Consider the following 12,419-nt stretch of genomic DNA (forward strand, 5'->3'; position numbering starts at 1 on the left):
ACCAGCATGCGAGAACCACGGCGTGGGGGCAGTGACTGACAGTGTTGCGTGTTTTCACCCCAAGCGGTTCTACATTCAAGACCATGCCCGGCGTCGTGGTGTGCAGCGACGACGCGTGCAAACGATAGGCGCCAGTGACTGCCTCGTCAGGCGTGGCGGTTTGCTTCCACCCCATACGACAAACAGTCACATCGCTGTCTCACAACGCATCCTTTTCTCTTATAAACTCCCCACGAGTCTCCAAATATCCCACGGCGACTGACAATCCTGTCACTGAAAAGTGAACGCGGCGGTATGGCTTTGATCTCGACCTGCTCTTATTGGTCGGCTTGGCAGGTGAAGGCGACCACATACCGTGGGTGACAATAGAACAGACAATGGGCCATCCATACCAGCCACCCGCATTGTTTCTCCTTCACCAGGTAGTCCTACTCCCTTATGGCGAAAAATCTTTTTCAAGCTCTGCTGCAAATTTACCACCGAGCTCACTTCCCAATTACTCCAAACACCGACCTCCAGTCCAAAAGATTGCGATCAGCTGCGAGCCGGATCTTTCAGTCTGACAACCACGAAACTGCACGCATCAGCAAGGCATCTCAAGATGTTTGCGCAAGAGTATATCCCTTTTGCGACAGGCACAGCACCGTCTACGAACGAGCGCGGTATCCCACAACCCACCCATCTCGCGCGCAAAGCATCATCCGCCAGCAGTGCGTTCTTGCGAGAGCTTCTTGGACCGGAGATGGCTCTCTCGATCATGCCTCCCGGCTGCCGCACTATCGCCTTCTCGCAGTGGGGTGGCTTCACTGCAGCGCCCGAGCAAGTCACACCGACCGGAGAGCTCAAGGCCTCAGACCTGTACATGGATCGCGGGATGACATCCACCTTCAACCCTCCGACGTCCGAATGGTGCTATTTGGGTGTGAACCAGCCAAAGCCAGACCCCAGATACAACGCGCAACCCATTCCAGACCTTCGCAAGCGCAAGCGGAACTCATCAACAAGCATCGCGACTGTGAGCGAGCAAGGCGATCAGGGTGCCAGACCCAAGGTAAGGATATACATCACTGTACAAACTGAGTGTGAGACAAACGCTGACTTCGTATCTTCTTAGCCAACGACTTCGCCCGTCCGTTTTACCAGGCAGACGCTGAAGCGAGTGAACACCAACTCCGAGCTTACAAGGTCATTCGAGATGGTGTCCATCAAGGAAGAGAAGAAACAGACGATGGCCGAAAAGTTCGCGCTCGAAGGACTGAACTGTGAAGATCTTCCGTCGGCATTCGACTCTGACGACGAAGAAGAAAACTACGACATCCGACATGCTCGCTGATGGAAGCATGAGAGCCCCTGAGCATCACTGCCTACTTCGCGATCAAGGTCGGTCGCATTGGGTGGTCTGGGGTGGAAAGCATCCATGGAACAAAAGCTTATGAGCGCATCGCATGAGAGTTGATTCCGTTGCAACGCTGGTTTCATTGTTCACTGAAGCGGCCCATGACTTGAGCATTTGGCCTGGAAGTTGCGATGGCAAAGGGAGTGCAAGATGAGGCACAATTGATGAGGATGTCTCGCTTGCCGGCTGGTCCGAGCTCTCTTTGGATTCGATGACAGCATCGATCATCAGCTCTAGCATAAGTTTTGGCCTGTACATAGACACCCCCCACAACAATCAATTGCATATCACAACCATGGAACGAAGTCTACTACAGTGTACCCGTGCATTCTCAAGATGTACGATCCAAACCTCATGTCGTAATCTGCCCAAATGCAGACCCTCGGTGATCGCGTCTGCACGACAGGCACGCTGCCTACACACGACGCGCCCCGCCCTCCTCCAATCCAAACCTCCAAGAACGCGCGATCGCGGCCCAAAAAGCGACGAAGACACGCAGACCGATTTCAGTGCTCTCGATGTCCTCCGAAACACCGTCGCTCCCGCCACATCCATCGACGCCTGCACAGGCGATGGCTTCGCGCTCAACAACCAGATGCGCATTAGCGGATGCGGCATTCTCTTGATAGGCGGAGAGGCATATCGATGGAAGCCATGGCTTCGCGAAGGCAGGAAAGAAGGTACCGTCGCTGAAGGAGGCACGGGCGATGATGCAATGACAGGCAAATTGCTGAACGCGAAGGGACAATGGGAAGTGCAGGAGCAGGCTTGGGGAGTGTTGGAGTTATTATATCCGAAGCCTGGTACGTTTGTAATCGCCTGTAACGATTGCGTGACGTACGTGGTCTGACAGCGAGCGACAGATCTACTCATCATTGGCACCGGCCCCAGTACCGTCCCTCTTGCGCCCGCGGTTCGCAAGTACCTCAACGACCAGGGAATACGATTAGAAGTCCAAGACACAAGGAATGCGGCGGCGCAATTCAACCTACTTGCGACAGAGAGGGGTGTGGGACAGGTTGCGGCAGCGCTCATACCCATCGGTTGGAGAGAAGGACGATGATGCTCGGACTAGCAGAGGGCATACCACTGTCCCGTTGGTTTCTCCAAACGGTCACGCTGTGGTGGCTCCTTGACGCCTTGGAAGACCTAGGAGCTGACTTAGACCTTCCGGCTGTGAACGACTCCAGGTCGATGGTCCACCACTCAAACCATGGAGGGTAGTCTTGTTTCCAGGCAAGCTATAATAGGGCCAGCGACACGTCACAGTACGAAGACATGAGCGCGTAAGTCAACGATTTTATGAGACATGCCCGCTAAGTTGAGCACGCTCATTGTACTATTTGTATACATACATTCCATTGTTCTTAGATGATCCTGGAATCGACCTGTACATATAAGTCCTTCGTGTCTCACTTTTACCTCTCTCTTTGTCGTACTTTTCATGAATTCCCAAACTCGTTCCTCGCGCTGCTTGCTTGTTCTGACTCCACCAGTTCTATTTGCTAGTCCGGCCGTCGAGCAAACAAACGCTGTCACAATCACAGCCGCGACTCCCTGCCCCAGACCGCTCCTTCCGACTTGCGCCTTCTTAACCCACCACGTGGCCCGGCGATATCGCATAACTAGCAAGCCAATGTCGCTTAAATACGTGACCTGCGCACTATCGACCTTTCTTTCCACTCTCCTCAATCTAATCACTCGAAGCTGTGAACTAATGTCTGACGCTGATATGCACGGAATAAGGTGGGGCTTTGGTAGGCGCGTGGTAATTCCTGATGAGGAAGCAGCCATAGGCGACACTACGCCGCTACTCGGTTCGGAACGCTCTTACCGCATCGAAGAGGGTGGAGGCGACTTTCCGCCAACCATGGATGGCAATGATGCTTCCGCCGCCACGTCTTCAGTAACACCACGTCCGGGGACTCCCTTTGTCGCCGAACTACCGATTATTCATAGCCCATCGTTACCGGCAGTCATACACAGCTCAGGCCCTAGGCTGTCCGTCCTCCAGTCGTTCAGGCTTAGCAAGTTATACCGCAATCGGTTCCTATCGCCTACAGAAGTATCCTGCCATACCGACCACTCCACAGCGCAGATGGAGTCGCAAATTCAATATGACGACAAGAGCCTAATAATCGAAATACTGTCACCCGTTCTCGACGACCTGAAGGAACTGAAGGCGTTGACACCCGAGAGTCTACAGGACCACAATCAGACCCTCAACAACGAGACGCATGCTCAGGCTCTTAAGCAGAAGCTGCTACCGATACGCCAGCTTATCGTGGACTGCCTCGAAACAGTCCCACTGGACCGCCGGGGTGCGTTGGAGGGAGCTATATGCCATCACATCGCCGACAATTACTGGCCGCTGCCTGTCAACTTCTTCACCCATCTGAAGATCCAGGAGAAATACCGCAATGCGCTCTTCAGGTTGGCGCAGCGCACACCTGCCGGAGCCATCGAGCCGCATCCCAACAAGGACTCTCAGCAGCCTCAAGCACCAGCTATCGAGCCTGATCCGCCCCACCCGTCGCTGGAACCGAGGGATGATTCGGATACCACTGCACCATTTCCCGGATCGTCCGTTCAGCAGCTACAATCATCAGTCGTTCAGGCCGCTCCGGGCTCTGGGGACTTTCTAGATCTAAACTTTTACGAGTTGAGAGCAGAGGCTATTGAAGAGGCCGATGCGAGGGACTTGGACAACGTATAGTACCCAATGGTCAAGTACCACCTTCTGCCTAGTCTTCCAAGGCTGGACCGAAAGATCCGGAAATGTCAAATGCCCATGTCACTCTTCAATCCTCAATGTACGGGCTATTGGGACGCTTCTTTCGAGATCAACAACAACCAAGTTCAATGGAAGGTAGTGATACCTCATGTACGCATCGTATGTGAAACATTTACTGACTTTGTACATTCATCCTTAGGCTAAACCTGATCCTAACACCATCCTTTACAACTACATGCTGCCCCCCGATCATATGACCAAATGTGTCATACCATTATTTGCGGCACGCGGCCTGCTCGCAGATCTTGAGCTCGGCGTGGCCACGAAGATGAGCCACGAGTATCAAGACTCTAGGCAACACCTGAGTGCAATGCTCGATTATGACATGCGTTGTTGCATCCTCTTTCTGACTCGCAAACGGCCCGATCTCCAACCATTCGAAGTATTGTGGTGCGCTGTAAGTGGGGTTCTGAAGGTGCACAAACCCTCGTTCGACAGATACGTTCAGGCACCTGCAAAGATTCGCCAAAGGGTCAGACGAGACGGAATAGCAGCGTTTCAGAGAATGATAAAAGCCCCAGATTTCGACCACGTTGACCAATACCTTTGGAACGCGATGAGGGTGCTTGAGATCTATACTAGACCTCTGGTTACAAAAGAAAGTGTATTCCTCTGGATCGATTCCTTTCGTCTTGAGAACATCGACGTCATCTACGATTTACGCCTAGATGGCGCGAAAGCTCGAAAGAAATTGTTCGATTACCTCGAAGAGAGGCATCCTGGTGGCGAATCCATATGGCACAGCCTCGTGCAGAACTTCCACAGCCATGATGTAGTCAAATTTCCAGAGTACGCTACTCGACCACGCTCAATCGAAACCATTGTTACCTGGGTATATTTCTTCACAGAAGCTCGACAGGGTGTTCTACTGAAGGGAATGGACTTCGACGCATCAGTTATCGATGAAGTTGTAGCAGCGGAGCAAAAGAAACCGAAAAAGAAGAACAAGCCGAGGAAACGTAAAGGTGCCAAATCGGGGGAGCTGCCTGATGAGAAGGAGCTGCCAGTTGCTCAAGAGAAGTGCACATCTCAAGACCTTCCTGTGTCTCTTGAACAACCTCCACAGAGGGACGACACGACACCGCAAAAGGAGTCTGTAACTCAAGAACAACACACATCCCCAGAGCAAGCTATACCCCAGGAAGAGCCCCATACCAAAAAGCAGCGCTTATCTCGAGAGCTATCGACTACGCCTACACCTTGTGGACCTACACCCCTTTCAACGCTGCAAGAGAAGGAGGAGAGCGAGCAGAAGCAGTCAACAGAGCAGTTAAAGAAGCAAAGAAAGAAGCAATCGAGATGGGAGAAGAAACATGGCAAGGCGGGAAAATCCGACGCTACTAAGCAGGCAGCCTCAATCACGGTGGAGGAGTCTTCGCCATCCGTTGTCGCGAAGGCCGATGACGGTGGTGACAGTGTTACTGGAAACGCCGAAAAGGATAACGACGGTGTTATTGGCAGCAGTGTTATCAACGACGGTGGTGACCTTGGTGGCCACTTGTCTGCGGCTGATTCGGTTCCTAGCGATGAAGCGCCTACCAATCAAGAGACGGTTCAAGAGCATCCAAGCAACAGGTACGAAGTTTTGATGGCCAAGCCGTCGAAACCCGCTAGGAAGTCAGCCGGAAAGCTAGCATTCCATACCGATAGTGAAGATGACATGAAGAAGGCCATGGAGGAGAGTCTTCTGAATGACCCGGGTAGCTGGTCAAAGGTGCAAGGGCGCGCGAAACTGCGACCAAAGCAGAAGCAGAAACAGCGCATCGACGATCGCAAGAGTATCCAAGATGCGTACAGAGAGAGAGGCTATGCAACTGCTGTTACCGATGCACAGTTGGACAGGGCAAGAGCTGAAATGAAATCGAGAGAGGTACGGGCGGACTATCTCAGATCTAAAATATCGAGATTGTCTGCTCTAATACCAGGTGAGGGTAGCACCGAATCAATCAAAGAACACAGGAACACTACTCGCGGGAAGCCCACATCCTGGTCAGCGCTTTTCAAGCCTACGGAGAATGACATGGGGCGCAACTCTCATCAAGAAGTCGCTCCGTCTACGAAGGCTGTCGACACGCAACCGCGTACCGCAACTGCCACGGAGAACCGTGAACCCATCCAGGAGAGTGCACAATCCGCGAGCCCTCACACCCTTGCGGAATCAAAACCAACCGTAAGGCAAGAGGAATGCAAGGACTTAAAGCCGTCCAAGGTTGTTGCCGGCGCGGTATCGACTCCCACATCAGGCACAGAGAACAGCGAGTCCATCAAGAAGACCGTAGGGCCTGCGAGCCGTTACAAGACTATGCAATCACAACCACCAGTTATTCAAGAGAGTCCCAAGGATTTGGAGTCGTCCAAGGTCGTTGCGGGCGCAGGAACGACCTCCACATCAGGCACAGAGAAGAGCGGTTCTACCAAGGAGACAGTACAGCCTGTGGATTCTCAAATAATTGCGCAACAAGGACGTCCGGCAGATAAGGGGGTATCTGGGGATTTTACGCCATCTCGAGATGCTGCGGGTGCGGGATCGACTTCCACATCCGGCACAGAGAACAGCGGTCCGATCAAGAAGACGGTACTGCCTGCGGACCCTCGAGACATTGCGCAATCGGAACATCTGGCAGAGAAGGAGAAACCCATGGACCTCGCGCCATGCGAAGATGCTGCTGGTGCAAAATCAACACCTGCGCCCAGCGCAAAGAATGAAAGCTCCACCACAGAGATCGCACAAACTGTCGACCCTCACTCCTTTGCGCAAACAAGGAGACCGATGGACGAGGAGGCTCCCGAAACTCGCCACAGGCGTAGGGCCAGCTCGCCGCCATCTGTGAGTTCTCTCACTCCTTCGCAACCGCAACTGCCGGCGGATGAAGAGGAGTCCAAGGACTGCAACGTTCATGAGGACGGTCCGCCGCCACCTGTGAGTCCTCACGCTTCTGCGCAATCGCAACCGCCAGTGGATGAAGAGAAACCCAAGGACTACAACGGCCATGAGGACCACGCAGAATCAATTCCGGAAGATGATACCCTAAGCCAGCCTTTAATCGTGGTCGACTCGGCCATGTCGCATGTGGAGCAGTGGCTTGCAAGCAAATATGCGGCTGCCTTTGCCGGGCTCACGCAAGCGGAAATAGACAATGCACACTGGCGACCTCAGCAGTCAACATCGATTTAGATGCAGGAATTGTTGAAGGCTTTTCGACGTTATCGAGACGAAAGAGGGGATAGTAAAGGGCGATAAGAGGGTAGTGGAGGAGCATGATAGAATCGTCGCGCCAATCTTTGACCGGTACTTCCGGCACGTGGCGGGGGTATGACAACGTCACATAGCGGGCTTAGAGGTATCGAATAGACATCTCAACCCAAGCATACAATTTTCTAGACGTGCATCGTATATCGTATCGTCGTAGCGCCGGATCTAGTGTAACGGGCGGGCGATGCAGGGGTTTCAGGGTACGCGAAGTGGGTACCCGCATCTCGTTCCTGAGTGCACAGCCTCCGTCTCGTAGGGCTATCCGCGTATTCGTCTCGGAGTGGATCACTACATGGGCCTCTTGCGCTTTTGGGTGCAGCTTGCGATGGTCGCAGTTGTATAAGGAGGAATGATGTCTGTGATGATGGATTTTACAAGCCACACATTCATTCCGTTCGTCTTCGTCCTGTCGCTTTTCAATACATACTTCCAGTTCTTCTACATTCGTTTACGACAACTGCCCGTGTGCTGCGGAACGGCGTGCTCCTTCTCTCCCTGCGTCAACCTTCTTAGGCACCTCCAGCCATACTTTATTCCTGAAGCATCACAATGGCAAACGAAACGTCAACAGACACAGAGGCATACGCTCTCTTTCCCTACGATCCCAGCAAGGTCGGCGCCATCCTCTTTGCTGTCCTCTTCGGCCTAAGCACAATCTACCACCTTTTCCAAATGATCCGAGGCCGCGCATGGTTCTATACAGCCTTTGTAATCGGATCAATAAGTACGTCTCTCCTTCTCTCGTCCTTTAACAGCCCACTCCGCTAATAATCTTCAACCAGTGATGACAATCGGCTACGCAGCCCGCTACCTCTCCGCGCAATCCCCCTCGGAACTAATGCCCTACATCATGCAATCGCTCTTCATCATCCTACCGCCCTCGCTCTACGCCGCAACAATCTACATGATCTACGGCCGCCTCGTCGTCTTCGTAAACGCCGAACACGCTTCCGTCATCCGACCTACATTAGTGACCAAGATATTCGTATGCGGCGATGTCGTTGCATTTCTCATGCAATCTGGTGGTGGCGGCATGATGGCGCAGGCGGACATGGCGGACATGGGACAGAAGATCATGCTGCTGGGGTTGTTTGTGCAGTTGGCGTTCTTCGGCTTCTTTGTCGTGGTTAGTGCCATATTCTATTTCAGGATGAGGAGTGCGCCTGAGAGGTATACGGTGCCGAAGTATGGGAAGTATGCGTGGCCGACTTTGGTAAGTTGCTTTTCCTTCTTCTCATCTCTTCTGTCGACGAACGGTATACTAATTTTACGGCAGTACAAACTCCTTGCCATCGCGGCTGTTGTCATCATCGCTCGCTGCATCTTCCGCGTCATCGAGTTTGGACAGGGTCATAGCGGGTATCTGGCTTCGCATGAGGTGTACATGTACGTTTTCGATACGCTGCCTATGTTCTTGGTGCAGGTCTTGTTCCATTTTGTACGCGCGGATGACGTGTTTGGAACGAATCACCGGGCGGTGAAGAAGTTGGATAGTGAGATTATCGGACTGTATGAGAGGGCGTGAAAGGAATTCTGCTGTCTCGTTATAGTTTAGATGATGTTACGGGCGTTGGTATCGCAGTTGGGTTTGGCGTGGCATGATTACGGCGTTTAGGTATTCTGCGACTATGACGACCTTGTGTATCTAGAGCTCGCATTGAATTTTTGATAGACATCAGTGCGTGCATCTCCAATCTGCTGTTGTGGTGTTTAGGGGAAGTCGCCGGGATGGAAAGTTTCGCTCGCCGAGTGGGCCGAGGTTCACAGATCAGGTTAGCACTAACCTGTTTCTAGCTTCATCGTATTTCGTTCTTCGTTTCTCGTTCGCGTTGCTGCCGTCCGCAAAGCCTCTCTACTACTTTTTCCTCGCCTATAATATCAATCCCTTGATGCAATTGGCCAATTCCAATGGCCCTGAAAAGAAAAGCGCACTCGAAATCGCGGACGGGCTGTGCCACGTGCAAACGCCGCCGGATCAAGGTACGAAGCACGTCGTACTACAACCTACGTTCTGACGCGCGATAGTGCGACGAAGCAAAACCGCGATGTTCGCATTGCGTGAGGCATGAGGTTGCCTGTGTATACCCAGAATACATTCCCGTGCGAGCCAAAAGTTCGATTGAACACGCGTCTTCTCGTGCTCAAACACCGGCAACTCCGAACGCATTCCAGCTAGCGTCCCCTCAGAACGACCCTTTCGCAGCGAGCACACCATGTTCGGAAACCCAGATCATCCCCTCATTCTCTCTAAAAGATATGTCCCTATTGCATCACTGGACAATGGCCACCAGTCTTTCCATACTACCCGGCGTGCCGGCAGTCACCCAGCTGTGGCAGGTGGTCTTCCCAGAAATAGCATACAAACATGCATATATGATGCACTGTCTCATCAGCCTCTCCGCTTTACATGTTGCGTATCTCAATCCTGACGATAGACGCGCAAATCTCCATATCGCAGCGCATCATCACACCGTCGCTCTCAGCGGATTTAGAGCAGATATCGACACGATTGGCCCGCACAACGCTGAAGCACTCTTTGCTACTTCAACTCTAATGTTCTTCTACGCTTTCTGTACCTTTTCCAAGCTTTCAGACGCCAACGCGGATAAACAGCAAGATAATGACAGTACCAAGGATAGCCTATCAATACGGACATCGCGTATTTTGGGTGCAGAATGGATACCTCTTGTTCGCGGTATTCAGGCTGTGATAGGCCCTATCTACGAACATCTCAAAGAGGGCCCTTTACGATCAACGCTCTATCTAAAGGACTGGGATGATGTAGATCCCGATATGCAGCCGGGACCGGATGATCAGCACGTGGTGCGCATCAAGCAAACGTGGGCTGACGATGGAAATAAGGCAATATACGACGAGACGCTGTATTTGTTGAGGAAGATGAGTGCCTGGGTCCTTCATTTCCGGAAAACCTGGGAAGATCAACAGGAGGAATGGGGATATAACGGTAGTTGGTCTGCTGTAAGTTGCTGAACCTTGCTCTCCAGGTCTACTTGACACTTTTACTAACTCACGGCTTTTCTCGCTATTGAAACAGCCGTTCGTTTGGTTATCTTTAGTACCGAAAGAATACTTCAAGTTGCAGCAACAACGGCAGCCATTAGCTTTACTCATCTTTGCTTACTTTGGCGCACTGTTAGAACAGCTTCACACAGGTTGGTGGACGGCAGGTTGCGGCACGAGCATCGTAGGTGTAGTAGATGACTTTCTAGGATCCTACTGGGCAGAATGGATGGAATGGCCAAAACAAGTGGTCAATCAACAGCAACAGCGGCAAAGCTCCGAGAAGCAAGGCACCGACATCCACTAGATCGAGAGATGCGTTCTCAAGCCACGATACCCAACGCCTCGTAAACCGTTGCGATAAACTTCGACGTTCTCGGATTGCCCATACCACCCTTGCCATTCTCATTCGTCTGCCCCAACCCGGCTGCATCCATCTTGTTCATAACATATCCAAATGTCATCTTTCTATCCGCGTCAGCGATAACCCGGCTTCCGCCCCAACCACCCCAAGTCGCCGCCCGTCCCAGTGGCAGATCGGCCATTATGCTTCCTTCAGCTGGCAGCCCAAATCCCAGTCCAAGACGGACATTCATCGGAATAACGAGGTCCTTCTCCTTATGTTGCTGCGTCGAGAAAATTTGATCAAGAGTCTTGCCAGAGAGAAAAGAAGGGTTTTCCAAGGAGATGACGGACATGAGACGAACGAGAGCGCGCGCATTACTGTATCCGTTCGCCGCACCAACAACTGAACCCCTCCAGACTGGTTGGTTGGCCCATTCAGCGTCCATGCCGGGGTTTCTGCCCATAGATTTGAACATGAGGCTTTTTGTGTCAAGGGCCATGCCCTCCATATTCTCTTGGTGTTGTGGTGGGGGAATGATGTCGGCGACTCTGTGCCACTCCTTCTCTGGGACACCAAGTTGAAAGTCCGCCGCGAGTGGACGAGAGAGTTCCTCAGCGATGAACTCTTGCATCGGCTTCCCAGTTACACGACGGATCAACTCGCCGAGGAGATGGCCCATTGTGAGTCCGTGGTAGCCGCTCGCGGTACCGGGTTCCCACCACGGCGCCTGCTGCTCCAGCAACTTCGTACTCTTCTCCACATCGCACACATCCTCGATTGTGACGGCCTCCTCCCACCCACTCACTCCACTCGCATGCGAAAGAAAGTGGCGAACTTCCACGCCTTCCTTCCCATTCGCGGCGAATTCAGGCCAGTACTTGCACACCTTCTCGTTCGGATCCAGAAGACCCCGGTCGATGCACAGGAGAGTCGCCAGCGCGCAGATGGTCTTGCTAGACGACCAAATACATGTTATAGTGTCCTTCTCCCATGGTCGTGTTCGGGCTTCATCTGCGTAGCCGCCCCAGAGATCAACGACTTCTTTCCCGTTGAGATTGACGCAGATGGAGGCCCCGAGCTCTTCTCCCGAATCGAGGTAGGATTGGAAGACGGACTTGACTTTGGCGAAGCGAGGGTCGCATGTTCCTTGGACTTTGGCCATGGTGATGTGAGGGAGTCAGGAGTAGGCTTGGATGGTATATCGTGATGTGGCCGTGTCGTGGTGATGATAGTTGTGAAGACGAAGTATGAGTTTACTTGTAGATCAGATGCTCGAACTGTGAATGCTGGATTCTTGTAACCAGACGAGCAGTACTTGTACTTTCTACATTTCACAATGGCATCGTCTCCCAGCCTGACGGGGAAAAAACCACTCGGTCCGCCGTATAGACCGTATAGCCATCGGCTGCGGAACGTCCGTATTCCGAACTCGGAACGCGGACTAACAAGGACGACGAGATTAGACGTGGTATGAAAGCGCCCAAGTTACTGCGTTGCGCTACATCTAGGCGTAGTCTTTGAGTTGCCGCATCCTGCTGCCGCTGTAGTCGGACCACTCCTCGGCCGACGCCAGCTCCTTATTAGCGGCATTCCGTAGTTCCTTGTGCGG

The 12,419-nt window shown here is 52.6% G+C and overlaps 6 protein-coding genes across 6 annotated transcripts; 5 read left to right on the forward strand and 1 right to left on the reverse strand.

The window, feature by feature from the left end:
- Positions 1-601: 601 nt before the first annotated feature.
- On the forward strand, positions 602-1,333 carry J4E86_001002 (uncharacterized protein; the record flags this gene model as incomplete). Its single annotated transcript, XM_051441574.1, has 2 exons — positions 602-1,051; positions 1,115-1,333. 2 exons carry the CDS (start codon positions 602-604, stop codon positions 1,331-1,333), a joined length of 669 nt encoding a protein of 222 aa, XP_051307745.1.
- Positions 1,334-1,732: 399 nt separating this feature from the next.
- Positions 1,733-2,459, forward strand: J4E86_001003 (uncharacterized protein; the record flags this gene model as incomplete). Its single annotated transcript, XM_051441575.1, has 3 exons — positions 1,733-1,755; positions 1,856-2,199; positions 2,260-2,459. The coding sequence occupies 3 exons, from the start codon at positions 1,733-1,735 to the stop codon at positions 2,457-2,459; spliced, it is 567 nt and encodes a 188-aa protein (XP_051307746.1).
- An 807-nt stretch (positions 2,460-3,266) lies between these two features.
- On the forward strand, positions 3,267-4,112 carry J4E86_001004 (uncharacterized protein; the record flags this gene model as incomplete). Its single annotated transcript, XM_051441576.1, has 1 exon — positions 3,267-4,112. The coding sequence occupies one exon, from the start codon at positions 3,267-3,269 to the stop codon at positions 4,110-4,112; it is 846 nt and encodes a 281-aa protein (XP_051307747.1).
- Positions 4,113-4,695: 583 nt separating this feature from the next.
- Positions 4,696-7,365, forward strand: J4E86_001005 (uncharacterized protein; the record flags this gene model as incomplete). Its single annotated transcript, XM_051441577.1, has 1 exon — positions 4,696-7,365. One exon carries the CDS (start codon positions 4,696-4,698, stop codon positions 7,363-7,365), a length of 2,670 nt encoding a protein of 889 aa, XP_051307748.1.
- A 627-nt stretch (positions 7,366-7,992) lies between these two features.
- J4E86_001006 (uncharacterized protein) lies at positions 7,993-8,968 on the forward strand (the record flags this gene model as incomplete). The annotated part of the gene is made up of 3 exons (XM_051441578.1): positions 7,993-8,167; positions 8,226-8,656; positions 8,720-8,968. 3 exons carry the CDS (start codon positions 7,993-7,995, stop codon positions 8,966-8,968), a joined length of 855 nt encoding a protein of 284 aa, XP_051307749.1.
- A 1,819-nt stretch (positions 8,969-10,787) lies between these two features.
- J4E86_001007 (uncharacterized protein) lies at positions 10,788-11,972 on the reverse strand (the record flags this gene model as incomplete). Its single annotated transcript, XM_051441579.1, has 1 exon — positions 10,788-11,972. The coding sequence occupies one exon, from the start codon at positions 11,970-11,972 to the stop codon at positions 10,788-10,790; it is 1,185 nt and encodes a 394-aa protein (XP_051307750.1).
- Between the last annotated feature and the right edge of the window lie 447 nt (positions 11,973-12,419).

Source organism: Alternaria arbusti (assembly GCF_024043155.1).
Source record: "Alternaria arbusti strain BMP 1465 chromosome Unknown scaffold_1, whole genome shotgun sequence".
NCBI classification, from domain to species: Eukaryota; Fungi; Ascomycota; class Dothideomycetes; order Pleosporales; family Pleosporaceae; genus Alternaria; species Alternaria arbusti.